A 27,889-nucleotide genomic window follows, 5' to 3' on the forward strand; every position below is an offset into this window, starting at 1 on the left:
CAACCTCACTGCACCCCACACCCCCACCCCACGGCCCCACCCCACTGCACCTCCCCACAGCCCCACCCCACAATGCCCCACTGCACCCCACAGCCCCACAGCACAGCGCCCCACTGCACCTCCCCACAGCGCCCCACCCTACAGTGCCCCACTGCACCCCACAGCCTCACTGCACCCCACGGCCCCACCCCACTGCACCTCCCCACAGCCCCACCCCACAATGCCCCACTGCACCCCACAGCCCCACCCCACAGCGCCCCACCCCACTGCACCTCCCCACAGCCCCACCCCACAATGCCCCACTGCACCCCACAGCGCCCCACTGCACCTCCCCACAGCCCCACCCTACAGTGCCCCACTGCACCCACAGCCTCACTGCACCCCACACCCCCACCCCACGGCCCCACCCCACTGCACCTCCCCACAGCCCCACCCCACAATGCCCCACCGCACCCCACAGCCCCACAGCACAGCGCCCCACTGCACCTCCCCACAGCGCCCCACCCTACAGTGCCCCACTGCACCCCACAGCCTCACTGCACCCCACGGCCCCACCCCACTGCACCTCCCCACAGCCCCACCCCACAATGCCCCACTGCACCCCACAGCCCCACCCCACAGCGCCCCACTGCACCTCCCCACAGCCCCACCCTACAGTGCCCCACTGCACCCCACAGCCTCACTGCACCCCACACCCCCACCCCACGGCCCCACCCCACTGCACCTCCCCACAGCCCCACCCCACAATGCCCCACCCCACCCCACAGCCCCACCCCACAGCACTCCACTGCACCTCCCCACAGTGCACCACCCCACAGTGCCCCACTGCACCCCACAGCCTCACTGCACCCCCCACCCCACGGCCCCACCCCAAAATGCCCCATTGCACCCCACAGCAACCCATCGCACCCCACAGCCCCTGCCCCACAGCACCCAGGGCCCTGGACCACAGGCTGGAGGGGACGGCCCAGCCCCCCAACTCTGCCCCATCATCCGGCGGCTGCTGCAGCTTTCCTGCCTCCGTCCCCCTGTGCCAATGCTCTGACCCCCCCCCCCCCCCAGCGGCCCCCCACCGACCTCCCAAGCCCAGCAACCTACCGGCAGCCTGCCCCCCAAGTCTAGCCCCCTCCACCTCCCCTCGGCCCCCCAGCCCAGCCCCCCCGTCTCTGCCTAGCACCGGGCTCCGCAGGCTCGCGAGATGTGGCTGCGGAGAGGCTGGGGGGCGGGAGCGAGGGGGGGGCCGAGGCGGGGGGGGGGGCGGGCCGGGCGTTTATTCCAGTCCAGAGCCCGGAGCCAGCAGCTGCAGCCGGCGGCTCCCGCCTGCCCGGACCCAGGGACCCAGGGCTCCCCCCGCGCCCCCCCCCCACCGCAGGTGAGCGCGAACCTCCCCCCCCCCCGGCTCCATCCCTGCGCACCGGGGCGGGGGGGTCCCTGCACCTCCCCCCCCCCCCGCCTCCCGCGGGCCCGTCTGCATCAGCAGCCAGGTGCGCACATCTGGACGCATCTGCAGCAACCTGCCGGGGCGGGGGGAGGTTACACAACCGGCGGGGGGGGGGGGGCTGCTACCCAGATTCCCCCCCCCTCCCCGCTTCCCTGTGGGGCTATGGGCCCCCCCCATCCCCTGGTCCCTCCTTCCTTTTCAGCCCCCCCTTGCCCAGGGGGAGGGCGCGGGGGGGGGTTCGTGGGCTGCAGCCAGGGCTTGGGGGGGGAGGGTGCAGCACCGAGCTCCCCCCCCCAGGAGGGATGGAGCCGGCCCCGGGGGCGGGGGGGGGCAGCGACAGGCAGGAGGCTGGGAATAGCCCGGCTGTGGGGGGGGGTGGGGGGAGGGTCCGGGACCATGTGACCTGCGCCGCCCCCCCCCACCCCCGGCAGACACACGCGCCCCTGTGGGATTTAACCCCTCACGGCCTGGTGCTTTCCGCGCTCCGGCCAAAGCAGCAGCGGGGGAGAGAGAGATGCAAAAACCTGCACATCCCCCTCCCCCAGCCGGCCCCCCCCAGTGAGCCCCCCCTGGCCAGCCCCGCAGTGAGCCCCCCCGGCCTTCCCCCCAGTGACTCCCCGCTAGCCAGCCCCCAGTGACCCCCCCGGCCGGCCCCCCAGTGAACCCCCCCAGCCTTCCCCCCAGTGACTCCCCACTAGCCAGCCCCCAGTGAGCCCCCCCGGCCAGCCCCTCAGTGACTCCTCCATAGCCAGCCCCCCCAGTGAGTCCCCCCGGCCTTCCCCCCAGTGACTCCCCGCTAGCCAGCCCCCAGTGACCCCCCCGGCCGGCCCCCCAGTGAACCCCCCCAGCCTTCCCCCCAGTGACTCCCCACTAGCCAGCCCCCAGTGAGCCCCCCCGGCCAGCCCCTCAGTGACTCCTCCATAGCCAGCCCCCCCAGTGAGTCCCCCCGGCCTTCCCCCCAGTGACTCCCCGCTAGCCAGCCCCCAGTGACCCCCCCGGCCGGCCCCCCAGTGAACCCCCCCAGCCTTCCCCCCAGTGACTCCCCACTAGCCAGCCCCCAGTGAGCCCCCCCGGCCAGCCCCTCAGTGACTCCTCCATAGCCAGCCCCCCCAGTGAGTCCCCCCGGCCTTCCCCCCAGTGACTCCCCGCTAGCCAGCCCCCAGTGACCCCCCCGGCCGGCCCCCCAGTGAACCCCCCCAGCCTTCCCCCCAGTGACTCCCCACTAGCCAGCCCCCAGTGAGCCCCCCCGGCCAGCCCCTCAGTGACTCCCCCATAGCCAGCCCCGCAGTGAGCCCCCCCGGCCTTCCCCCCAGTGACTCCCCACTAGCCAGCCCCCAGTGACCCCCCCGGCCGGCCCCCCAGTGAACCCCCCCAGCCTTCCCCCCAGTGACTCCCCACTAGCCAGCCCCCAGTGAGCCCCCCCCGGCCAGCCCCTCAGTGACTCCTCCATAGCCAGCCCCCTCAGTGAGCTCCCCCAGCCTTCCCCCCAGTGAGCCCGCCTGGCCAGCCCCCTCAGTGAGCTCCCCCAGCCTTCCCCCCAGTGAGCCCCCCAGCCAGCCCTGCAGTGAGCGGGGGGGCCTTCCCCCCAGTGACTTCCCCCTAGCCAGCCCCCTGTGAGCCCCCCCGGCCAGCCCCCCAGTGACCCTCGCCGGTCCCAGGCATCCCTATACACACCCATCTACCCACCCCCAGCCACCCCTGCAGACACTCCCCCTCCTCATCTAATCTAGCCAGCTGACCGTCCCCCAGCCAGCCCCCCACACACCCCTCTGTCCACCTATCCCCACCCCCATCCGTCCATCCCTGTACACACCCCTCCGGCTCTCCACCATCCTCCCCACACACCCCCTCTGTCATCTGTCTATCCATCCCCGCACGCCCCATCTATCCATCCCCACACGCCCCCTCTAACTGCCTGTCTGTCTGTCTGTCGACCCAGCCAGCCACACCCCCCTGCCCCCCTTTCCTCCTGCGCCCCATGGCTGAGCTCTCCAGGGCAGGGGGGACAGTTTGAGCGGGGGGGCTGGTTGGGGCCCTGCCCAGGGCAATGGAGCTTGGTGCCGGGGGTGCCCCCCCCATTCTGGGCTGGGCGAGGCGGGCGCTGTGCCTGGGCTGCGGTGGGGGGTTCCCCCGGGGAGGCCAGGGTCTGGGTGCTGATGGACCGGGGCTGGGATGGGACGGGGATGGGCGTTGCCAGCAAAGATGAGGAAGGAAACTGGGTGGGGCCTGCAGCAAATTGGAGGGTGGGGGGCGTCTGGCTGGGGGGGGGGTCTGTGTGTCAGGCCGGGAGGGGGGCTCTGACTGGCTATATGGGGGGGCAGCACCTGGTCCCTTGACAGGCTATGTGCAGAGGAGAGGGGGGAGCCAGGGGGCACAGGGCTGGGGGTTCGGGGCAGAGGATAGGGCAGGGTTGGGGGGGGCAGAGGACAGGGTGTGGCACAGGGCTGGGGGTATGGGGCAGAAGGGTGCAGAGGAGGGGTGGGGCACAGGGCTGGAGAGATTGGGGGCAGAGGATGGGGCAGGGGAGGGCAGAAGAGGGAGGAGCCAGGAGCTGGGGGTATGGTGCATAGGAGGGGCAGCGGACAGGGCTGGGGGCAGGGGAGGGGGCGGGGCACTGGCTGGCAAGCTGTCCCTCCCCAGGGCTGGTAGCCAACAGCCTGGGATCCCCCCCGCCCCAGCCACTGGGGTGAGACTCCCCCCCCCCCCCCGCCGCACACACAGGGGAATGAGCTGGGGCGGGGGGCAGGGCTGGAGCCGAGAGAGACACTGAGGCGGGGCCCAGATGGCAGAGAGCCAGGCAGGGTGGGGTTGGGGGGAGGGAAGCAGGTGGGGGGGGGGGGTAGGTGGGGCAGAGAAGAGTGGGAGGGGTCAGAAGAGGGGGTGGGGGGAGGGGTCAGGCAGGAGGGGCGGGTAGGGGGGTGTCCGCTCCCGGAGGCCCAAAACCGCCCCCCCCCACCCTGTGCCCATGGAGACCCCGGCTATGTTTGCAAACAGAGGGCAGGAATCATCTCTGGGTCATTAACAGCCGTGAACGGGGGGGGGGGGGGGCAGGATCCCCCCCCCCGGCGGGATCCCCCCCATGAGCAAAAACATGCCCCTCGCTCCCACGGCTGGAGCTGAACGGTGTAGGGGGGGATCGCGGGGGGGCTCTCCCCAGGGCAGGGGGCACTGACAGACAGTTGGGGGGGGGGATATTTTGGGGGGGACCCATTGTGACCAATCAGGACTCACCTTTGAAGAGGATTCCCCCTCCCCCTCCAGATCTGCAGTGGGGGGGGCGCCCTGGCTCTCCGCCGGCGACCCCCCCCCCAATCCCAGGGGCAGCTGGAAAGAGACGGGGGTGGGAAGCGACCTCAGGCACGGCGAGGGAGCGTGAGCGTGTCCGTGAGCGTGTCCACGGCTGGACGCTCCGCGCGGCCCACACGTGTGTGTCTTCCGTGGGGGGGGCACCATATGCTGTGGGTGTGTGCACACGTGGCACGTCTCTCCTGAACGGCCCCCCTGTGGGGGGGGGGGGCTACGGGAGATGTCTGGCCCCAGCCTCCATGGGGGAGTCGGGGGTAGACGGGGGAGGATTCCCTGCTGGGCCCTGGCTCCGTGGCCTCTCTCCCCACTGCCCGGCTGGGTTGGGGGCTCTGGTTACAGGGGCCGGGTGGGGGGCAGGTCTGGGGAGGGGGCTAGCGTGGGGGGCTCTGGTTACAGGGGCCGAGTGGGGGTAGGTCTGGGGAGGGGTCAGCGGGGGGGCTGGTTACAGGGGCCGGGGTGGGAGTAGGTCTGGGGAGGGGGCTAACTGGGGGGCTGGTTACAGGGGCCGGGGTGGGGGTAGGTCTGGAAGGAGAGGTCAGCGGAGGGGGGGGTCAGGTTACAGGGGCCGTGTGGGGGGTAGGTCTGGTGAGGGGGTCAGCGGGGGGGGGTGGTTACAGGGGCCGGGGTGGGGGTAGGTCTGGAAGGAGAGGTCAGCGGAGGGGGGGGCTGGTTACAGGGGCCGTGTGGGGGGTAGGTCTGGTGAGGGGGTCAGCGGGGGGTGGTGGTTACAGGGGCCGGGGGGTTAGGTCTGGAAGGAGGGGTTAGCGGGGGGGGTCAGGTTACAGGGGCCGTGTGAGGGGTAGGTCTGGCGAGGGGGCTAGCGGGGGGGGCTGGCTACAGGGGCCGGGGGGGTAGGTCTGGGGAGGGGTCAGCAGGGGGGTCAGGTTACAGGGGCTGGGGGGGTAGGTCTGGAAGGAGGAATCAGCGGGGGGGTCAGGTTACAGGGGCCGGGTGGGGGGTAGGTCTGGGGAGGGGGCTAACTGGGGGGGCTGGTTACAGGGGCCGGGGGGGTAGGTCTGGAAGGAGGGGTCAGCAGGAGGGTGGTTACAGGGGCTGGGGTGGGGGTAGGTCTGGCGAGGGGGCTAGCGGGGGGGCTGGTTACAGGGGCCAGGTGGAGGGTAGGTCTGGCGAGGGGGCTAGCGGGGGGGCTGGTTACAGGGGCCGGGGGGGTAGGTCTGGAAGGAGGGGTCAGCGGGGGGGGTCAGGTTACAGGGGCCGTGTGAGGGGTAGGTCTGGCGAGGGGGCTAGCGGGGGGGGGCTGGTTACAGGGGCCGGGGGGGTAGGTCTGGAAGGAGGGGTCAGCGGGGCGGGTGGTTACAGGCGCTGGGGGGGTAGGTCTGGAAGGAGGAATCAGCGGGGGGGTCAGGTTACAGGGGCCGGGTGGGGGGTAGGTCTGGTGAGGGGGTCAGCGGGGGGGTGGTTACAGGCGCTGGGGGGGTAGGTCTGGAAGGAGGAATCAGCGGGGGGGTCAGGTTACAGGGGCCGGGTGGGGGGTAGGTCTGGTGAGGGGGCTAACTGGGGGGGCTGGTTACAGGCGCTGGGGGGGTAGGTCTGGAAGGAGGAATCAGCGGGGGGGTCAGGTTACAGGGGCCGGGTGGGGGGTAGGTCTGGTGAGGGGGTCAGCGGGGGGGTGGTTACAGGGGCTGGGGGGGTAGGTCTGGAAGGAGGAATCAGCGGGGGGGTCAGGTTACAGGGGCCGGGTGGGGGGTAGGTCTGGTGAGGGGGTCAGCGGGGCGGGTGGTTACAGGCGCTGGGGGGGTAGGTCTGGAAGGAGGAATCAGCGGGGGGGGTCAGGTTACAGGGGCCGTGTGGGGGGTAGGTCTGGCGAGGGGGCTAGCGTGGAGGGGCTGGTTACAGGGGCTGGGGGGGTAGGTCTGGAAGGAGGAATCAGCGGGGGGGGTCAGGTTACAGGGGCCGGGTGGGGGGTAGGTCTGGTGAGGGGGTCAGCGGGGGGGTGGTTACAGGCGCTGGGGGGGTAGGTCTGGAAGGAGGGGGGTCAGGTTACAGGGGCCGGGGGCGGGGTCCGGCTCCGGCACTCGGAAGCTGCTGGCTGCCAAGCCGGGGGGGGGGGGGGGGCTATTGAGTTTCCAGCGACCCCCCCACACCCAGGGGGTGTCAGTTCCGGCCACACGGCTCCCCTGGCTGGGCGATGGATAAAGCAGATGGGCTGGGGTGGGGGGGGCTCCGACGGCCCCATACGGCCCAGCCCTCCCGTACCCCAAATCATCCCTCTGTGTGGGGGCCGGGGGGGTGCCGGGGGCTCCGAGGGGCAGAGAGACCCCAACACCCGCCCCCCACAGGCCCATGGGGAGACATTCGGGGGCCCCCACCCCCTCTCCTTTCCCTTTAGTTACACAGAAGGGGGGGTCCCCGAGGTCCAGGCCCTGGTACAAGTGCCCCCCCATCAGCCCCCCCCCCACATCATCAGCCTCCGCCCATCAGCCCCCGGAGCAAGCGCCGGGTTATTTCCGTCCCGGGTATTTTAGGTGCGAACAGCTGGGGCTGACGCCCGCCCTACAGCTGCTCCCCCACGGCGGGGGGGCGGGCTGGGGGCTGGCTCAGGGCCCTGCGGGGGGGGGCTGGTATGGGGGGCAGCACCCATCCCCCACCCTCTCCTTCATATCCCCTTCAAGCCCCGCTTCCGGCCCCCCCCAACAGCAGAGCTCAGGGCCCAGCCAAGCAAAATACCAGCCCCCCCCCTCCAAGCTACTGCAGTGGGGGGGATCCTGGAAGAGGCTGGAGTGCCCCCCACACGCAGGATCCTGCCCCACGGCACCCCCTGCAGGGAGCTCCCCCCCCCCCACAGCCAGTGCTCCAGCCCCACATCACCCCCTGCAGGGAGCTCCCCCCACAGCCCGTGCTTCCACCCCACAGCGCCCCCTGCAGGGAGCTCCCCCCACAGCCAGGATCCTGCCCCACAGCACCCCCTGCAGGGAGCTCCCCCCACAGCCCGTGCTCCAGCCCCACAGCGCCCCCTGCAGGGAGCTCCCCCCCCCCACAGCCAGTGCTCCAGCCCCACATCACCCCCTGCAGGGAGCCCCCCCCCCACAGCCAGTGCTCCAGCCCCACATCACCCCCTGCAGGGAGCTCCCCCCACAGCCAGGATCCTGCCCCACAGCACCCCCTGCAGGGAGCTCCCCCCACAGCCAGGATCCTGCCCCACAGTACTCCCTGCAGGGAGCTCCCCCCACAGCCAGGATCCTGCCCCACAGCACCCCCTGCAGGGAGCTCCCCCCACAGCCAGTGCTTCCACCCCACGGCGCCCCCTGCTGGGAGAGGCCAAGGCTGGAGTACCCAGGAGCTGCCCCCTCCTGAAGGTGGGGCCAGGAACCAGGGAGTGGGGCAGAGTGCCCAGGGAGGCTGGTTCATTTGGCTGGGGCCAGCTCCGTGCCCCCCAGCAGCGCTTTGGGGGGCGGACAGCGTGGGTCCCGTGCCTGCCAGCAGCACGGAGTGCCCCTAAAAACACCCGAGGACGGCTCAGCGGCCGGGGAATGGGGGCCCAAGGGCGCAAACGGGCGCCCTGGGCACCTGAGCCGCCCGCCGGAGCCCAGCTGCGCAGCGAGACGCCGTTTGCTAAAGGGGCCCAAACCCGCCCCCCAAAAATTCAGAGTTCGTCAGAAGCAGGGAGGCCGGCAAACACCCAGGGGGGCCAGTGGCCCATCGAGGTGCTGAGAGAGCCCGCAGGGGAAACCAGGCCATGGCGGAGAAATAAAGGAATTCTTTGCATCGGTCTGCACGGCTGAGGATGTGAGGGAGTTTCCCAAACCCGAGCCAGTGTTTTTAGGGGACAGATCTGAGGAACTGTCCCAGATTGAGGTGTCATTCGAGGAGGTTTGGGACCCAACGGATAAATTAAACAGCAGTAAGTCGTCAGGACCAGATGGGATTCGCCCAAGAGTTCGGAAGGACTCAGATGTGAAATTGCAGAATGACTCACTGTCGTCTGCCACCTGTCCTTTAAATCAGCTTCGGGCCAGCTGACTGGAGGGGAGCTAACGTCACGCCCATTGTTAAAAAGGGCTCCAGAGGCGATCCCGGCAATTACAGGCTGATGAGCTGGACTTCAGTACCGGGCAAACTGGCTGAAACTCTAGTAAAGAACAGAATTGTCCGACACGGAGATGAACGTAATTTGTTGGGGAAGAGACAACATGGTTTTAGCAAAGGGAAATCCTGCCTCACCCATCTGCTAGAATTCCTGGAGGGGGTCAACAAGCACGCGGACAAGGGGATCCAGTGGATGTAGCATACTTAGATTTTCAGAAAGCCTTTGACAAGGTCCCGCACCAAAGGCTCTTACGCAGAGTCAGCTGTTAGGGGATAAGAGGGAAGGTCCCCTCCTCGATCAGTGACTGGGTAAAAGACAGGAAACAAAGGGGAGGTATAAATGGTCAGTTTTCAGAGTGGAGAGAGGTGAATAGTGGTGTCCCCCAGGGATCTGTACTGGGCCCAGTCCTATTCAACATATTCATAAATGATCTGGAAAAAGGGGTCAACAGTGAGGTGGCAAAATTTGCAGATGATACAAAACTACTCAGGATAGTTAAGTCCCAGGCAGACTGGGAAGAGTTACAAAGCGATCTCTCAAAACTGGACGACTGGGCAACAAAATGGCCGATGAAATTCAGTGTTGATAAATGCGAAGTGATGCACATTGGAAAACATCATCCCAACTGTACATATACAATAATGGGGTCTAAATGAGCTGTGACCACTCAAGAGAGAGATCTTGGGGTCACTGTGGATAGTTCTCTGCAAACATCCACTCAATGGGCAGCGGCCGTCAAAAAAGCGAAGAGAATGTGGGGAATCGTTAGGAAAGGGAGAGAGAATAAGACAGAAAATCTCCTGTTGCCTCTCTCTAAATCCGTGGGACGCCCGCGGGTTGAGTCCTGCGCGCTGATGTGGTGGCCCCGTCTCCGAAAAGATCTGTTGGGATTGGAAAAGGCTCAGAAAAGGGCAACAGAAATGATGAGGGGTGCAGAACGGCGGCCGTACGAGGAGAGATGAATAAGACGGGGACTGTTCAGCTTGGGAAAGAGACGGCAAAGGGGAGTGTGACTGAGGGCTATAAAATCTCATCATGTGAGTAAGGGAGTGTTGTTGACGCCTTCTCCTGGCACATGCCCGAGGGGCCACCCAATGCAAGCACCAGGCAGCAGGTTTAAAGAAAACAAGAGGAAGCACTTGGTCACACAGCACCCCGTGAGCCTGGGGAACTCCTTGCCAGGGGATGTGGAGACGGCCAAAAGTATGACAGGGTTCAAAAGAGAATTAGCTAAGTTCACAGAGGCCAGGTCCCGCAGTGGCTATTAGCCAGGGATGCAGCCCCGTGCCCTGGGTGCCCCTAAGCTCCTGACAGCCAGGAGCTGGGGATGGGCGACAGGGGAGGGGTCACTTGGTGATTCCCTGCTCAGTCCATTCCCTCTGGGGCCCCTGGCCCTGACCACGGTCGGCAGACAGGACACTGGGCTGGATGGACCCTTGGTCCGACCCATTCAGGCCGGGCTGGCAGTGGGGCTGCGGGTCGGGAGGGAGGGGCACGGGCAGGGCTGGGGGGGCTGTGGGTCAGGAGGGAGGGGCACGGGCAGGGCTGGGGGGGGGGGCTGCGGGTCGGGAGGGAGGGGCCCCGGCAGGGCTGGAGGGGCTGCGGGTCGGGAGGGAGGGGCCCCGGCAGGGCTGGGGGGGGCTGCGGGTCGGGAGGGAGGGGCCCTGGCAGGGCTGGGGGGGGCTGCGGGTCGGGAGGGAGGGGCCCCGGCAGGGCTCTGTGTCTGTCCCCACGCCCCAGCTCGGTGGATCCGGTTTCCCCTGGAGACGGTGCCAATGCCCCGGGGTTTTGGTGCCACCCTCTCTGCGCTGGGATCAAGGGCCCGTTTCCCTCCGGCTCCGGCCGCCCCCCTCCCCGCCCCGTGGACTCCAACCCCGGCCGCTCTCAGAGCCAGGCAGGCGGCGGTGACGCCGAGGGAAGGGGGATTGTGCACAGGTGTGTTATGAGTGTGTGGGCTGGCGTGTCACTGGCCTAGGGGGCAGGTTGTGGGATTGGGGGGGTAAGAGCCATGTGTCAGGACGGGGGCGGGGGGGGGTTGCAGTGACCAAATGCGTGATTTCTGCCTTGGCACGGGGACAGGTCCGGGGGTGGTTGTGTGCTGTGGGCCTGAGGTGTGGGTCCGGGAGCGGGTCCGGGTGTGGTATGACTCTGTGTGTGTGGGTGGGCTGGCTGTTGCGCTGTGTTATGGGGCGGTTGTGGGGTCAAGGTGTGGGTCCGGGAGTGGTATGACTCTGTGTGTGTGGGTGGGCTGGCTGTTGCGCTGTGTTATGGGGCGGTTGTGGGGTCAAGGTGTGGGTCCGGGGGGAGCGGGTCCGGGAGTGGTATGACTCTGTGTGTGTGGGTGGGCTGGCTGTTGCGCTGTGTTATGGGGCGGTTGTGGGGTCAAGGTGTGGGTCCGGGAGCGGGTCCGGGTGTGGTATGAGACTGTGTGTGTGGGTGGGCTGGCTGTTGCGCTGTGTTATGGGGCGGTTGTGGGGTCAAGGTGTGGGTCCGGGAGCGGGTCCGGGTGTGGTATGACTCTGTGTGTGTGGGTGGGCTGGCTGTTGCGCTGTGTTATGGGGCGGTTGTGGGGTCAAGGTGTGGGTCCGGGAGCGGGTCCGGGTGTGGTATGACTCTGTGTGTGTGGGTGGGCTGGCTGTTGCGCTGTGTTATGGGGCGGTTGTGGGGTCAAGGTGTGGGTCCGGGGGGAGCGGGTCCGGGTGTGGTATGAGACTGTGTGTGTGGGTGGGCTGGCTGTTGCGCTGTGTTATGGGGCGGTTGTGGGGTCAAGGTGTGGGTCCGGGAGCGGGTCCGGGTGTGGTATGACTCTGTGTGTGTGGGTGGGCTGGCTGTTGCGCTGTGTTATGGGGCGGTTGTGGGGTCAAGGTGTGGGTCCGGGAGCGGGTCCGGGTGTGGTATGACTCTGTGTGTGGGGGTGGGCTGGCTGTTGCGCTGTGTTATGGGGCGGTTGTGGGGTCAAGGTGTGGGTCCGGGAGCGGGTCCGGGTGTGGTATGACTCTGTGTGTGTGGGTGGGCTGGCTGTTGCGCTGTGTTATGGGGCGGTTGTGGGGTCAAGGTGTGGGTCCGGGGGGAGCGGGTCCGGGTGTGGTATGAGACTGTGTGTGTGGGTGGGCTGGCTGTTGCGCTGTGTTATGGGGCGGTTGTGGGGTCAAGGTGTGGGTCCGGGGGGAGCGGGTCCGGGTGTGGTTTGACTCTGTGTGTGTGGGTGGGCTGGCTGTTGCGCTGTGTTATGGGGCGGTTGTGGGGTCAAGGTGTGGGTCCGGGAGCGGGTCCGGGTGTGGTATGACTCTGTGTGTGTGGGTGGGCTGGCTGTTGCGCTGTGTTATGGGGCGGTTGTGGGGTCAAGGTGTGGGTCCGGGGGGAGCGGGTCCGGGTGTGGTTTGACTCTGTGTGTGTGGGTGGGCTGGCTGTTGCGCTGTGTTATGGGGCGGTTGTGGGGTCAAGGTGTGGGTCCGGGAGCGGGTCCGGGTGTGGTATGACTCTGTGTGTGTGGGTGGGCTGGCTGTTGCGCTGTGTTATGGGGCGGTTGTGGGGTCAAGGTGTGGGTCCGGGAGCGGGTCCGGGTGTGGTATGAGACTGTGTGGGTGGGTGGGCTGGCTGTTGCGCTGTGTTATGGGGCGGTTGTGGGGTCAAGGTGTGGGTCCGGGAGCGGGTCCGGGTGTGGTATGACTCTGTGTGTGTGGGTGGGCTGGCTGTTGCGCTGTGTTATGGGGCGGTTGTGGGGTCAAGGTGTGGGTCCGGGGGGAGCGGGTCCGGGTGTGGTATGACTCTGTGTGTGTGGGTGGGCTGGCTGTTGCGCTGTGTTATGGGGCGGTTGTGGGGTCAAGGTGTGGGTCCGGGAGCGGGTCCGGGTGTGGTATGACTCTGTGTGTGTGGGTGGGCTGGCTGTTGCGCTGTGTTATGGGGCGGTTGTGGGGTCAAGGTGTGGGTCCGGGAGCGGGTCCGGGTGTGGTATGACTCTGTGTGTGGGGGTGGGCTGGCTGTTGCGCTGTGTTATGGGGCGGTTGTGGGGTCAAGGTGTGGGTCCGGGAGCGGGTCCGGGTGTGGTATGACTCTGTGTGTGTGGGTGGGCTGGCTGTTGCGCTGTGTTATGGGGCGGTTGTGGGGTCAAGGTGTGGGTCCGGGGGGAGCGGGTCCGGGTGTGGTATGAGACTGTGTGTGTGGGTGGGCTGGCTGTTGCGCTGTGTTATGGGGCGGTTGTGGGGTCAAGGTGTGGGTCCGGGGGGAGCGGGTCCGGGTGTGGTTTGACTCTGTGTGTGTGGGTGGGCTGGCTGTTGCGCTGTGTTATGGGGCGGTTGTGGGGTCAAGGTGTGGGTCCGGGAGCGGGTCCGGGTGTGGTATGACTCTGTGTGTGTGGGTGGGCTGGCTGTTGCGCTGTGTTATGGGGCGGTTGTGGGGTCAAGGTGTGGGTCCGGGAGCGGGTCCGGGTGTGGTATGAGACTGTGTGGGTGGGTGGGCTGGCTGTTGCGCTGTGTTATGGGGCGGTTGTGGGGTCAAGGTGTGGGTCCGGGAGTGGTATGACTCTGTGTGTGGGGGTGGGCTGGCTGTTGCGCTGTGTTATGGGGCGGTTGTGGGGTCAAGGTGTGGGTCCGGGGGGAGCGGGTCCGGGAGTGGTATGACTCTGTGTGTGTGGGTGGGCTGGCTGTTGCGCTGTGTTATGGGGCGGTTGTGGGGTCAAGGTGTGGGTCCGGGAGCGGGTCCGGGTGTGGTATGACTCTGTGTGTGTGGGTGGGCTGGCTGTTGCGCTGTGTTATGGGGCGGTTGTGGGGTCAAGGTGTGGGTCCGGGGGGAGCGGGTCCGGGAGTGGTATGACTCTGTGTGTGTGGGTGGGCTGGCTGTTGCGCTGTGTTATGGGGCGGTTGTGGGGTCAAGGTGTGGGTCCGGGGGGAGCGGGTCCGGGTGTGGTATGACTCTGTGTGTGTGGGTGGGCTGGCTGTTGCGCTGTGTTATGGGGCGGTTGTGGGGTCAAGGTGTGGGTCCGGGGGGAGCGGGTCCGGGTGTGGTATGAGACTGTGTGGGTGGGTGGGCTGGCTGTTGCGCTGTGTTATGGGGCAGTTGTGGGGTCAAGGTGTGGGTCCGGGGGGAGCGGGTCCGGGTGTGCTATGACTCTGTGTGTGTGGGTGGGCTGGCTGTTGCGCTGTGTTATGGGGCAGTTGTGGGGTCAAGGTGTGGGTCCGGGAGCGGGTCCGGGTGTGGTTTGACTCTGTGTGTGTGGGTGGGCTGGCTGTTGCGCTGTGTTATGGGGCGGTTGTGGGGTCAAGGTGTGGGTCCGGGGGGAGCGGGTCCGGGTGTGGTTTGACTCTGTGTGTGTGGGTGGGCTGGCTGTTGCGCTGTGTTATGGGGCGGTTGTGGGGTCAAGGTGTGGGTCCGGGGGGAGCGGGTCCGGGTGTGGTATGACTCTGTGTGTGTGGGTGGGCTGGCTGTTGCGCTGTGTTATGGGGCGGTTGTGGGGTCAAGGTGTGGGTCCGGGGGGAGCGGGTCCGGGTGTGGTATGAGACTGTGTGGGTGGGTGGGCTGGCTGTTGCGCTGTGTTATGGGGCAGTTGTGGGGTCAAGGTGTGGGTCCGGGAGCGGGTCCGGGTGTGGTTTGACTCTGTGTGTGTGGGTGGGCTGGCTGTTGCGCTGTGTTATGGGGCGGTTGTGGGGTCAAGGTGTGGGTCCGGGGGGAGCGGGTCCGGGTGTGGTTTGACTCTGTGTGTGTGGGTGGGCTGGCTGTTGCGCTGTGTTATGGGGCGGTTGTGGGGTCAAGGTGTGGGTCCGGGAGCGGGTCCGGGTGTGCTATGACTCTGTGTGTGTGGGTGGGCTGGCTGTTGCGCTGTGTTATGGGGCGGTTGTGGGGTCAAGGTGTGGGTCCGGGGGGAGCGGGTCCGGGTGTGGTATGACTCTGTGTGTGTGGGTGGGCTGGCTGTTGCGCTGTGTTATGGGGCGGTTGTGGGGTCAAGGTGTGGGTCCGGGGGGAGCGGGTCCGGGTGTGGTTTGACTCTGTGTGTGGGGGTGGGCTGGCTGTTGCGCTGTGTTATGGGGCGGTTGTGGGGTCAAGGTGTGGGTCCGGGGGGAGCGGGTCCGGGTGTGGTATGACTCTGTGTGTGGGGGTGGGCTGGCTGTTGCGCTGTGTTATGGGGCGGTTGTGGGGTCAAGGTGTGGGTCCGGGAGCGGGTCCGGGTGTGGTATGACTCTGTGTGTGTGGGTGGGCTGGCTGTTGCGCTGTGTTATGGGGCGGTTGTGGGGTCAAGGTGTGGGTCCGGGAGCGGGTCCGGGTGTGGTATGACTCTGTGTGTGGGGGTGGGCTGGCTGTTGCGCTGTGTTATGGGGCGGTTGTGGGGTCAAGGTGTGGGTCCGGGGGGAGCGGGTCCGGGTGTGGTATGACTCTGTGTGTGTGGGTGGGCTGGCTGTTGCGCTGTGTTATGGGGCGGTTGTGGGGTCAAGGTGTGGGTCCGGGAGCGGGTCCGGGTGTGGTATGAGACTGTGTGGGTGGGTGGGCTGGCTGTTGCGCTGTGTTATGGGGCGGTTGTGGGGTCAAGGTGTGGGTCCGGGAGCGGGTCCGGGTGTGGTTTGACTCTGTGTGTGTGGGTGGGCTGGCTGTTGCGCTGTGTTATGGGGCGGTTGTGGGGTCAAGGTGTGGGTCCGGGAGCGGGTCCGGGAGTGGTATGACTCTGTGTGTGTGGGTGGGCTGGCTGTTGCGCTGTGTTATGGGGCGGTTGTGGGGTCAAGGTGTGGGTCCGGGGGGAGCGGGTCCGGGTGTGGTATGACTCTGTGTGTGTGGGTGGGCTGGCTGTTGCGCTGTGTTATGGGGCGGTTGTGGGGTCAAGGTGTGGGTCCGGGAGCGGGTCCGGGTGTGCTATGACTCTGTGTGTGTGGGTGGGCTGGCTGTTGCGCTGTGTTATGGGGCGGTTGTGGGGTCAAGGTGTGGGTCCGGGGGGAGCGGGTCCGGGAGTGGTATGACTCTGTGTGTGTGGGTGGGCTGGCTGTTGCGCTGTGTTATGGGGCGGTTGTGGGGTCAAGGTGTGGGTCCGGGGGGAGCGGGTCCGGGTGTGGTATGAGACTGTGTGTGTGGGTGGGCTGGCTGTTGCGCTGTGTTATGGGGCAGTTGTGGGGTCAAGGTGTGGGTCCGGGAGCGGGTCCGGGTGTGGTTTGACTCTGTGTGTGTGGGTGGGCTGGCTGTTGCGCTGTGTTATGGGGCGGTTGTGGGGTCAAGGTGTGGGTCCGGGGGGAGCGGGTCCGGGTGTGGTTTGACTCTGTGTGTGTGGGTGGGCTGGCTGTTGCGCTGTGTTATGGGGCGGTTGTGGGGTCAAGGTGTGGGTCCGGGGGGAGCGGGTCCGGGTGTGGTATGAGACTGTGTGGGTGGGTGGGCTGGCTGTTGCGCTGTGTTATGGGGCAGTTGTGGGGTCAAGGTGTGGGTCCGGGAGCGGGTCCGGGTGTGGTTTGACTCTGTGTGTGTGGGTGGGCTGGCTGTTGCGCTGTGTTATGGGGCGGTTGTGGGGTCAAGGTGTGGGTCCGGGGGGAGCGGGTCCGGGTGTGGTTTGACTCTGTGTGTGTGGGTGGGCTGGCTGTTGCGCTGTGTTATGGGGCGGTTGTGGGGTCAAGGTGTGGGTCCGGGGGGAGCGGGTCCGGGTGTGGTATGACTCTGTGTGTGTGGGTGGGCTGGCTGTTGCGCTGTGTTATGGGGCGGTTGTGGGGTCAAGGTGTGGGTCCGGGGGGAGCGGGTCCGGGTGTGGTATGAGACTGTGTGTGTGGGTGGGCTGGCTGTTGCGCTGTGTTATGGGGCGGTTGTGGGGTCAAGGTGTGGGTCCGGGGGGAGCGGGTCCGGGTGTGGTATGAGACTGTGTGTGTGGGTGGGCTGGCTGTTGCGCTGTGTTATGGGGCGGTTGTGGGGTCAAGGTGTGGGTCCGGGGGGAGCGGGTCCGGGTGTGGTATGAGACTGTGTGTGTGGGTGGGCTGGCTGTTGCGCTGTGTTATGGGGCGGTTGTGGGGTCAAGGTGTGGGTCCGGGAGCGGGTCCGGGTGTGGTTTGACTCTGTGTGTGTGGGTGGGCTGGCTGTTGCGCTGTGTTATGGGGCGGTTGTGGGGTCAAGGTGTGGGTCCGGGAGCGGGTCCGGGTGTGCTATGACTCTGTGTGTGTGGGTGGGCTGGCTGTTGCGCTGTGTTATGGGGCGGTTGTGGGGTCAAGGTGTGGGTCCGGGGGGAGCGGGTCCGGGTGTGGTATGACTCTGTGTGTGTGGGTGGGCTGGCTGTTGCGCTGTGTTATGGGGCGGTTGTGGGGTCAAGGTGTGGGTCCGGGGGGAGCGGGTCCGGGTGTGGTTTGACTCTGTGTGTGGGTGGGCTGGCTGTTGCACTGCGCTTTGGGGGGGGGGGTGGCGTGGGGTGTTGTGACTCCGGGGGGGTGCGGGGGGGGGTGACGGCTGTGTGCGGCGGCGGGGGTTGTGCGTTGTGGATGGGGGGACAGGCCGGGTCCTTGGGGTGACGCGTGTTTCCCAGGCACGTGTCGTGACCGGGGTGCGATGGGTTCCCGGCTGTTGCGGGGTGGGCCGGGGGGGTCGTACACATGAGCCGGCTGTCGGCTGGGGGGCGGGGGAGCGATACCGGGGCCGGGCTGGGGGGGGATCTGTGGGGAGTCGTGTTAAGGGCGGGTTACCCCGGTTACAGCCCATGGATGCCTCAGCTTTAACCACACCCCAGCGGCCCCTCCCGCTCCAGGAACTGCTCCCGGACACCAAGATTACTGCCCCGAGCGCTACACCCCAGAGCCAGGGAGAGAACCCAGGAGTCCTGGCTCCCAGCCCCCCCCCCCCCACTCTAACCCCAGCCCCCACTCCCCTCCCAGAGCCGGGGAGAGAACCCAGGCGTCCGGGCTCCCAGCCCCCCTGCTCTAACCCACCAGCCCCCGCTCCCCTCCCAGAGCCGGGGAGAGAACCCAGGAGTCCTGGCTCCCAGCCCCCCCCCACTCTAACCCCAGCCCCCGCTCCCCTCCCAGAGCCGGGGAGAGAACCCAGGAGTCCTGGCTCCCAGCCCCCCCCCCCGCTCTAACCCCAGCCCCCACTCCCCTCCCAGAGCCGGGGAGAGAACCCAGGAGTCCTGGCTCCCAGCCCCCCTGCTCTAACCCACTGGCCCCCACTCCCCTCCCAGAGCCAGGGAGAGAACCCAGGAGTCCTGGCTCCCAGCCCCCCCCACTCTAACCCCAGCCCCCGCTCCCCTCCCAGAGCCGGGGAGAGAACCCAGGCGTCCGGGCTCCCAGCCCCCCTGCTCTAACCCACCAGCCCCCACTCCCCTCCCAGAGCCAGGGAGAGAACCCAGGAGTCCTGGCTCCCAGCCCCCCCCCCTCTAACGCACCAGCCCCCACTCCCCTCCCAGAGCCGGGGAGAGAACCCGGGCATCCTGGCTCCCAGCCCCCCGCCCCCCCTGCCCCCGCTCTAACCACCCCGCCCCTCCCGGTGCCCCAGTCTCTGCATGCTGCTGATAAGGTGGCTGGAGCTGCTGGGCAGGGATAGGCCCCGTGGGTCCCTTATCAGGGCGGACTCGGGGGACGGGGACGTCCTGGCTGCATCGTGCCGGGGTCCCAGGGGTGGGGGGGCTGTCTCTGGCCAGGGAGCCCGGGGGCTGGGGAGGGGGGACACGTCTCCTGCTGCCCCCTCACCCCGTCTCTCCCCTTCCCCCCGCAGACAGTGCCATGGCCGCAGCCCCCGTTCTCCTGCTCTGGGCCGCCCTGGCCCTCGGCGCCCGGGCCGACGAGCTGGTGGCCAGCACCCGGGCGGGGCGGGTGCGGGGCCTGCGGGTGCCCGTCCTCGCCGGCCAGGTCTCCGCTTTCCTGGGCATCCCCTACGCCGAGCCGCCCGTGGGCGAGCTGCGTTTCCGGCGGCCGGAGCCCAAGGCCGCCTGGGGCGGGGTGCTGGACGCCGGCGCCTACCGCCACGCCTGCTACCAGTACGTGGACACCCTCTACCCCGGCTTCCCCGGCACCGAGATGTGGAACCCCAACCGGGAGATGAGCGAGGACTGCCTGTACCTCAACCTCTGGGCGCCCTCCCCGCGCCCCAGAAACGCCACCGTGCTGGTGTGGATCTACGGGGGCGGCTTCTACAGCGGGTCGGCCTCGCTGGACGTCTACGACGGGCGCTACCTGGCCTACGCCGAGCAGGTCGTGGTGGTCTCCATGAACTACCGGGTGGGGGCCCTCGGCTTCCTGGCCCTCTCGGGCAGCCAGGAGGCGCCGGGCAACGTGGGGCTGCTGGACCAGCGGCTGGCCCTGCAGTGGGTGCAGGGCAACGTGCATTTCTTCGGGGGCAACCCCAAGGCGGTGACCATCTTCGGGGAGAGCGCCGGGGCCGCCTCGGTGGGCATGCACCTGCTCTCGCCCGGCAGCCGCCCGCTCTTCCGCCGCGCCATCCTGCAGAGCGGGGTGCCCAACGCCCCCTGGGCCACCGTGCCCCCGGCCGAGGGCCGGCGCCGGGCCGGCCAGCTGGCCAAGCTGGTGGGCTGCCCGCCGGGCAACGACTCGGAGCTGGTGGCCTGCCTGCGGGCCAAAACCCCGCAGGAGCTGATCGACCAGGAGTGGCAGGTGCTGCCCCACCAGAGCGTCTTCCGCTTCTCCTTCGTGCCGGTGGCCGACGGGGACTTCGCCGGCGAGCTGCCCGAGGCCCTGCCGGGCGCCGGCAGCTTCAAGGAGACCCAGGCGCTGGTGGGGGTGGTGCGGGACGAGGGCACCTACTTCCTCGTCTACGGGGTGCCCGGGTTCAGCAAGGACAACGAGAGCCTGATCAGCCGGGAGGATTTCCTGGGCGGGGTGCGCATGGGGGTGCCCCAGGCCAACGAGCTGGCGGCCGAAGCCGTGGTACTGCAATACACCGACTGGCTGGACCAGGACAACCCGGTGAAGAACCGGGAGGCCATGGACGACATCGTGGGGGACCACAACGTGATCTGCCCCGTCACCCACTTCGCCCTGCGGCTGGCCGAGCGGGGCGCCCGGGTCTACACCTACCTCTTCGACCACCGGGCCTCCAACATGCTCTGGCCCCCCTGGATGGGGGTGCCCCACGGCTACGAGATCGAGTTCGTCTTCGGCCTGCCCCTCGACCCCGGCCTCAACTACACGGCCGAGGAGGCCACGCTCAGCCGCCGGATGATGCGCTACTGGGCCAACTTCGCCCGCACTGGGTACCGGCGGGGGGGGCGTGAGTGGGGGGAGATCTGGGGGGCAGGGCCTCAAGCTGGGGGGGCTTGGGGAGGCCCTTGGAGAGGGGGGAGGTCTGTGGAGAGGGGTCCCCACACTCAGGGGGGGCAGGTGGGTGCACTTGGCCCCTGGAGGGGGGTCCCCGCAGTGGGGGACAGGTCGGTGGGTTTGGAGATCTCTGGGGGGTCCCCAGACTGGGAGGTAGTTGGGTGGGTTTGGGGGTCCCCAGGGGTGAGTCAGGGGAGGGATGTCCCCACACTGGGAGGTAGCTGGGTGGGTTTGGGGATCCCCAGAGGGGGGTCCCCACACTGAGGGATCGGTAGGTGGGTTTGGGGGTGCCCAGAGGTGAGTCAGTGGAGGGGAGTCCCCACACTGGGGGGGCAGGCGGGTGGGTTTGGGGGTCCCCAGCCAGCAAGGCGTGACCCCTCTCCCCCTCCTGGGCAGGGACCCCAACGAACCGTCAGAGAGGGGGGCGCGCTGGCCCCCCTACACCCCAAGGCAGCAGCAGTACGTACAACTGAATCCGCGACCCCTGGCTGTGGGGCAGGGGCTCCGGGCCCAGGTCTGCGCCTTCTGGAACCGCTTCCTGCCCAAGCTGCTTAACATCACTGGTAAGATGCCGGGGCGGGGGGGGGGGCGCGCGGGAGCCCTGTATCGGGGTTGGGGGCTGGAGACCACTGGGGGGACCCTGTATCGGGAGGGGGGCTGTGGGGCAGCATGGGAGGGATCTTTGCCTCATGGGGGGAAAGGGAGGGCTAAATGGATGGGGGAAGTGGGAGGGGAGCTCACAGAGGGAAACTGAGGCAGGACAAACCAACGATATCCCCTTCCCCCACCATCACGGCCCAGCCAGCCCGGTATCCCTGCCCCACAGGGTCCAGGCCACGGCTTAACCCCCGCTCCTCTTTTCTTTTTCTCCCCTGTAGAGCCATGTGCGGCAACCGACCGGGGGCCAGGGCCCCCCCCAGCCCCACTGCCCCTCCTCGCCCTCCTTCCCCTCCTCGCCCTGCGGCTCAGGCCCTGAGAGCAGCTCCTGCATGCATCGGACAGCGGGGCGGGGGCGGGGCGGGGTCAGCCCCGGCTGTCACAGGGTGGGCTCAGGGCGGAGCCGGCCCCAGACGGGGGCCGATCGGGGCCTGTGGAATTCCTCGCCACTAGGGGACACCCAGCCGGAGCTCCCTCAACGGGCCACTAGGGGGCACCCAGCCGGAGCTCCCTCAACGGGCCACTAGGGGGGCACCCAGCCGGAGCTCCCTCAACGGGCCACTAGGGGGCACCCAGCCGGAGCTCCCTCAACGGGCCACTGGGGGCACCCAGCCGGAGCTCCCTCAACGGGCCACTAGGGGGGCACCCAGCCGGAGCTCCCTCAACGGGCCACTGGGGGCACCCAGCCGGAGCTCCCTCAACGGGCCACTAGGGGGCACCCAGCCGGAGCTCCCTCAACGGGCCACTAGGGGGCACCCAGCCGGAGCTCCCTCAACGGGCCTCTAGGGGGCACCCAGCCGGAGCTCCCTCAACGGGCCACTAGGGGGGCACCCAGCCGGAGCTCCCTCAACGGGCCACTAGGGGGCACCCAGCCGGAGCTCCCTCAACGGGCCCAGCCGGAGCTCCCTCAACGGGCCACTAGGGGGCACCCAGCCGGAGCTCCCTCAACGGGCCACTAGGGGGGCACCCAGCCGGAGCTCCTTCAACGGGCCACTAGGGGGCACCCAGCCGGAGCTCCCTCAACGGGCCACTAGGGGGCACCCAGCCGGAGCTCCCTCAACGGGCCACTAGGGGGCACCCAGCCGGAGCTCCCTCAACGGGCCACTGGGGGCACCCAGCCGGAGCTCCCTCAACGGGCCACTAGGGGGCACCCAGCCGGAGCTCCCTCAACGGGCCACTGGGGGCACCCAGCTGGAGCTCCCTCAACGGGCCACTAGGGGGGCACCCAGCCGGAGCTCCCTGAACGGGCCACTGGGGGCACCCAGCCGGAGCTCCCTCAACAGGCCACTAGGGGGGCACCCAGCCGGAGCTCCCTCAACGGGCCACTAGGGGGCACCCAGCCGGGGCCGGGGGGACAGCGCCCCGCCCTGGGAGCAGCGGGGGCATTTCCTAGACAGGATTTTAATGCTCCGGCTGTGGCCCAGAGCGACGGCGGCTCCGCGGCTCCGAGGCTGCTGCCGGCCCCTCCGCCCCAGGGCCCTCGGCAGCAGCAGAGGGGGTGGGGGTGGGGGGTGGGGCGGCAGGGAGAGGGCGGAGCCTCGCTGCCCAACCGCGGCACGTCCGCACTTCTGTGCACACGTCGACACGAGGCGCGAGCTGCGCCGACCCGCCGCACACCTGAGACCCAGCACCTGCGTTGCACGCACACTGCATACACTGCGCACGCATACGCACACAGCGAATACACACATGCTGCACACGCACTGCACACACTCACTGCACGCACACTGAACACACCACGCACTCACTGCACGCACACACACTGCATATACGCACACGGAACATACCACACACACACACTGCACACACTCACTGCACGCACACTGAACACACCACGCACTCACTGCACGCGCGCGCACTGCATATACGCACACGGAACATACCACACACACACTGCACGCACACACTGCATATATGCACATGGAACATACCACACACGCACTGCACACGCACTGCACACACTCACTGCACGCACACTGAACACACCACACACTCACTGCACGCGCGCACACTGCATATACGCACACGGAACATACCACACACACACTGCACACACACTGCACACACTCACTGCACGCACACTGAACACACCACGCACTCACTGCACACGCGCACACTGCATATACGCACACGGAACATACCGCACACGCACTGCACGCACACACTGCATATACGCACATGGAACATACCGCACACGCACTGCACACGCACTGCACACACTCACTGCATGCACACTGAACACACCACACACGCACTGCACGTGTGCACACTGCATATACACACACGGAACATACCACACACACACTGCACACACACACTGCATATACGCACATGGAACATACCGCACACACACTGCACACACACTGCACATGCACTGCACACACTCACTGCACGCACACTGAACACACCACACACGCACTGCACGCGTGCACACTGCATATACGCACACGGAACATACCACACACACACTGCACGCACACACTGCATATATGCACATGGAACATACCACACACACTGCACACGCACTGCACACACTCACTGCACGCATACTGAACACACCACACACACACTGCACGCACACACTGCATATACGCACACGGAACATACCACACACACACTGCACACGCACTGCACACACTCACTGCATGCACACTGAACACACCACACACACACTGCACGCACACACTGCATATACGCACACGGAACATACCGCACACGCACTGCACACACTCACTGCACGCACACTGAACACACCACACACGCACTGCGCGCGCGCACTGCATATACGCACACTGCTCATGCACGCACGCACGCACACGCACTCTGCAGCCGCACACTGCCATGCACTGCACACTCACTCCACACCCACACTGTGCTCACAGTATGCTATGCGCACAGCCCACTGACACACGGCAGGTGGACACTGCTCACGGACCCCTGGACACTGCACACTGATTGCAGGAATAGGGCGTACTGTATGGGCACTGCACGTGTGTACTTCACATGCACTGCACTGCACAGAGATGTGCTACACTGTGTGTACCCAGGCAGGCGCGCGCACACACCCACGGCACCCTCACTGCCCACCCACTGCACAGGGACACACGGCACCCTCACTGCCCATTCACTGCACAGGGACACACGGCGCCCTCACTGCCCACTCACTGCACAGGGACACACGGCGCCCTTACTGCCCACTCACTGCACAGGGACACACGGTGCCCTCACTGCTCAACCACTGCACAGGGATACACGGTGCCCTCACTGCCCACCCACTGCACAGGGACACACGGCGCCCTCACTGCTCAGCCACTGCATAGGGACACACGGCGCCCTTACTGCCCACTCACTGCACAGGGACACACGGCGCCCTTACTGCCCACTCACTGCACAGGGACACACTGCCCCCTCACTGCCCTCCCACTGCACAGGGACACACGGCGCCCTCACTGCCCAGCCACTGCACAGGGATACACTGCACCCTCACTGCCCACTCACTGCACAGGGAAACACAGCGCCCTCACTGCCCATCCACTGCACAGGGACACACGGTGCCCTCACTGCCCAGCCACTGCACAGGGACACACGGCGCCCTCACTGCACAGGGATACACGGCGCCCTCACTGCCACGCGGGTCTGACGCGCGCCGGCCGGCGGTGGGGACGGGACCCACGGGGTACATGTCCCCGCCCGGCTCACCCTGGTGTTCCTGATCTCTGGCACCCCGACACCCCGCGGGGGCGGGGGGGGCAGGTTGTCACCCGCCCAACCCCCCTGAGCCTGGCGGGCGGCCCCGGCTGGGGGGTTTCTGGCCACTTATAAAAGACATTTTTTTAGTGTTTCTTTTTGCATGTCGTCTTCATGTCTTTGACGATTCACTCCCCCCCCCGCAATAAAGTGAGTGTGGGGAGTGGGGCAGGGTGTGTTGGGGAGCTGGAGGGCGAGAGATGGGGCACATGGGAGGGTGGAGTGGGCCCCCCTATGGGGGGGAGGGCCCCGAGGTGAAGAGAAGGGTCAGTGAGGTGGAGGGGTGAAGAGGGGACACAGAGTGGTGGGGGGGAGGGGCTCTCAGTATAAAGGGGGTGATCTGGTATGGGGGGAGGGGCTCTGAGATGGGGGGCAGGGAGAACTCAGGGGGTGGAGATAGGGGCCCCTCCCCCAGTGGAGGGGGGTTTACAGGGAACAAGGTTTGGGGCGGGGGGACTGGGTCCTGAGGGGAACGCTGCTTTGCAGATGCGAGATGAGGGGGAGGGGTTGCTTGGCTGTGCCCCCCCCAGACACTACCCCACATGTGGGAACCCCCACCCACACATCAACACCTGGGCACTGCCCCATCTAACCCACCAGCCCCCACTCCTTTCCCAGAACCGGGGAGAGAACCCAGGCGTCCTGGCTCCCAGCCCCCCCTGCTCTAACCCCCCAGCCCCCACTCCCCTCCCAGAGCCGGGGAGAGAACCCAGGCGTCCTGGCTCCCAGTCCCCCCTGCTCTCACCCCCCAGCCGGGGAGGGAACCCGTTCAGCCACTGGGTGTCAAACACCCTCCTGTGGGCCCCGCTCAGCCCTACCTGGCCGGGCGGCACGGCCCCAGATGAGGATCACGTCTGGGGCGCGTCCACGGGCCCCACGGCCGGTCCAGGACACGCAGGGTCTCCGCGACGTGGCCCCGGTTAGCTTCCACGTCGCTCCCCGGCACCTGCCGACAGCCACGGGGGTCACCGCAACGGGGGGGGCCGGTGCTGGCCGGCGCCCGCTTTCCGCCCCGGAGACAGGTGGGTGGCGACAGAGCGGAGCAGCCAAGGCCCTGGGGGTCGGGCGGACAGCTCCAAACCGCACGGCGACCCCCAGCTGAAGAGAGATTCAGCCCTCGCCGCGGTGCCGGAGCAGGGCCGGGAGCGACTGGCCGCCTCCGGAAACCAAGACCCCCTGGCTGCGAAGACGCAGCGAGGCGCGTCGGCCAGAAGCGCCCCCCCAGCCCCCCGCCCCGCCCCGCCCCCCGGGCCAGGGGCAAGGACTCGCCGGCTCGGGGACAGGCTCCCGCCGCCGCGGGCAAAGCCGGAGCCCGGGAGACGCGGCTCGGTCCAGCCGGAGGCGCAAGGTGCCATACGAGCATGAAACATGGACGTCCCTGCCGGGGCGGCCGGGGCGGGGACTCGGCCGTGCCGGACTCGGCGGGGAGCAGAAATCAGCGTGGGTGCAAACCCCGCCCCACGCCCCCGACGGAGGCCGGCTGCCGATCGCTGGGGACCCTCTCCTGGAGACGGGGGGTGGGGGGGGGGGCGTTGGCGGCTCCGGGAGAGGGGCAGGGGGCCTCTGGGCCCAGCTCTGGAGGACGCTAACGGCCCCCATCTCTCCCCCCCCCCACCCCCCACCCCTCCGCAGATAACATCGAGGAGGCCGAGCGTCAATGGAGACTGGAATTTCACCGCTGGAGTGCGTACATGGGCCACTGGAAGAGCCAGTTCGACCACTACAGCCGGCAGGACCGCTGCTCCGAGCGGTGAGGGGGGCGGCCCCCCGACGGCCCCCCACCAACCCCCCCCCGCCTCAGCCCCCCGCCGCTGCTCCGAGCGGTGAGGGGGCGGCCCCCCTGTCAACCCCACACCCCTCCCCCAGGCTCCTCCCCAGCCCCCCTCCGCCCCCCGCCCGGACCCCCGGCCACGGGGAAAGGGGGGTTTAACCGGGCTGTGCAATCTGAGACCCCACCCCCCCAGCCCACGGTGTGTGTGTGTGTGTGTGTGTGTGTGTGTCACACCCCCCCCCCCGCCCATATCTGTATATAAGGGTCACGTCAGAGATGTGTGAGAAATAGACAAATATCTAGATTGTGTACGTAGCACCCCGAGTCGCTGCCCGTGAGCCCCGCGCTGCCCCCCACCCCGCCCCACACCGACCCCCAACCCCTCCCCACGCTGTCCAACTCCCAGTCCCAACCCCTCCCTCCGCTGCCCCCCAACCCCACCCCACACTGACCCCCAACCCCTCCCCACGCTGTCCAACTCCCAGCCCCAACCCCTCCCCATACTGACCCCCAACTCCCAGCCCCAACCCCTCTCCATACTGACCCCCAACCCCTCCCCACGCTGTCCAACTCCCAGCCCCAACCCCTCCCTGCGCTGCCCCCCACCCCTGCCCCCCACCGACCCCCAACCCCTCCCCACGCTGTCCAACTCCCAGCCCCAACCCCTCCCCATACTGACCCCCAACTCCCAGCCCCAACCCCTCTCCATACTGACCCCCAACCCCTCCCCACGCTGTCCAACTCCCAGCCCCAACCCCTCCCCATACTGACCCCCAACTCCCAGCCCCAACCCCTCTCCATACTGACCCCCAACCCCTCCCCATGCTGTCCAACTCCCAGCCCCAACCCCTCCCCATACTGACCCCCAACCCCACCCCACGCTATCCCCCAACTCCCAGCCCCCAACCCCTCCCCACACTGATCCCCAACCCCTCCCCATGCTGTCCAACTCCCAGCCCCAACCCCTCTCCATACTGACCCCCAACCCCTCCCCACGCTGTCCAACTCCCAGCCCCAACCCCTCCCCATACTGACCCCAAACTTCCCTAATACCGTTTCAACCCCCCAGTGTTCCCTCCTGAAGCCCCCCAGCCCTCCCCATATATATTAGCTGAATCCTACAGCTGCTTCCCCCGACTGTCCCCCAAGTCCTACCCCAGCCCCACCTCCCCTCAATCCCACCCGCGCCCCATGTCAGGGCTCCCCCAGCAGCCCACGAAGCCTCAGCAGGAAGCTGCACCAACAAGCGGGGGGGCTGCTCGGAGGCCCCCTCCCCTCCTCAACCTGCATGGCCAATGTGCACCTCCGGGCCGACCTGTGAACCGCCCAATAAAAGATTTAAAGACACAGACTCTGCCTTGACATGGGGGGCTGGGGGTCGGGAGTGAGGGGCGCTGGCAGGGCTGGGGGGGCAGGGCTGGGGGCTGGCAGGGGCTGCGGATCAGGAGTGAGGGGTGCTGGCAGAGCTGGGGGGGGCAGGGGCTACGGGTCGGGAGTGAGGGGCGCCGGCAGAGCTGGGGGGGCAGGGCTGGGGGCTAGCAGGGGCTGGGGGTCGGGAGTGAGGGGCACCGGCAGGGCTGGGGGCTAGCAGGGGCTGGGGGTCGGGAGTGAGGGGCACCGGCAGGGCTGGGGGGGCAGGGCTGGGGGCTAGCAGGGGCTGGGGGTCAGGAGTGAGGGGCGCCGGCAGGGCTGGGGGGGCAGGGCTG

General features: G+C 67.8%; 1 protein-coding gene across 2 annotated transcripts; it reads left to right on the forward strand.

Moving 5' to 3' along the window:
* Positions 1-10,555: 10,555 nt before the first annotated feature.
* ACHE (acetylcholinesterase (Yt blood group)) lies at positions 10,556-27,530 on the forward strand. 2 transcript variants are annotated; one of them, XM_048834019.2, is made up of 4 exons: positions 10,556-10,730; positions 18,450-19,944; positions 20,405-20,571; positions 26,045-27,530. In XM_048834019.2, the coding sequence occupies exons 1-4, from the start codon at positions 10,571-10,573 to the stop codon at positions 26,164-26,166; spliced, it is 1,944 nt and encodes a 647-aa protein (XP_048689976.2). In that variant the 5' UTR covers positions 10,556-10,570; the 3' UTR covers positions 26,167-27,530. The 2 variants fall into 2 exon arrangements, with proteins under 2 accessions (XP_048689976.2, XP_048689978.2); XM_048834021.2 differs by lacking the exons at positions 10,556-10,730; positions 26,045-27,530 and adding an exon at positions 20,887-21,257 and having other exon boundaries at positions 18,370-19,944.
* Positions 27,531-27,889: the final 359 nt, after the last annotated feature.

Source organism: Caretta caretta, chromosome 28, assembly GCF_965140235.1.
Source record: "Caretta caretta isolate rCarCar2 chromosome 28, rCarCar1.hap1, whole genome shotgun sequence".
Classification (NCBI taxonomy): domain Eukaryota; kingdom Metazoa; phylum Chordata; order Testudines; family Cheloniidae; genus Caretta; species Caretta caretta.

Bases quoted from the DNA above. Each gene is read 5' to 3' on its own strand.
- ACHE (XM_048834019.2), top strand. From the start codon at position 10,571: ATGCCCCGGGGTTTTGGTGCCACCCTCTCTGCGCTGGGATCAAGGGCC. The intron at 10,731-18,449 runs GTGTGTTATGAG...TTCCCCCCGCAG, and splicing joins GGAAGGGGGATTGTGCACAG to ACAGTGCCATGGCCGCAGCC. The intron at 20,572-26,044 runs GTAAGATGCCGG...ACCCCTCCGCAG, and splicing joins CAAGCTGCTTAACATCACTG to ATAACATCGAGGAGGCCGAG.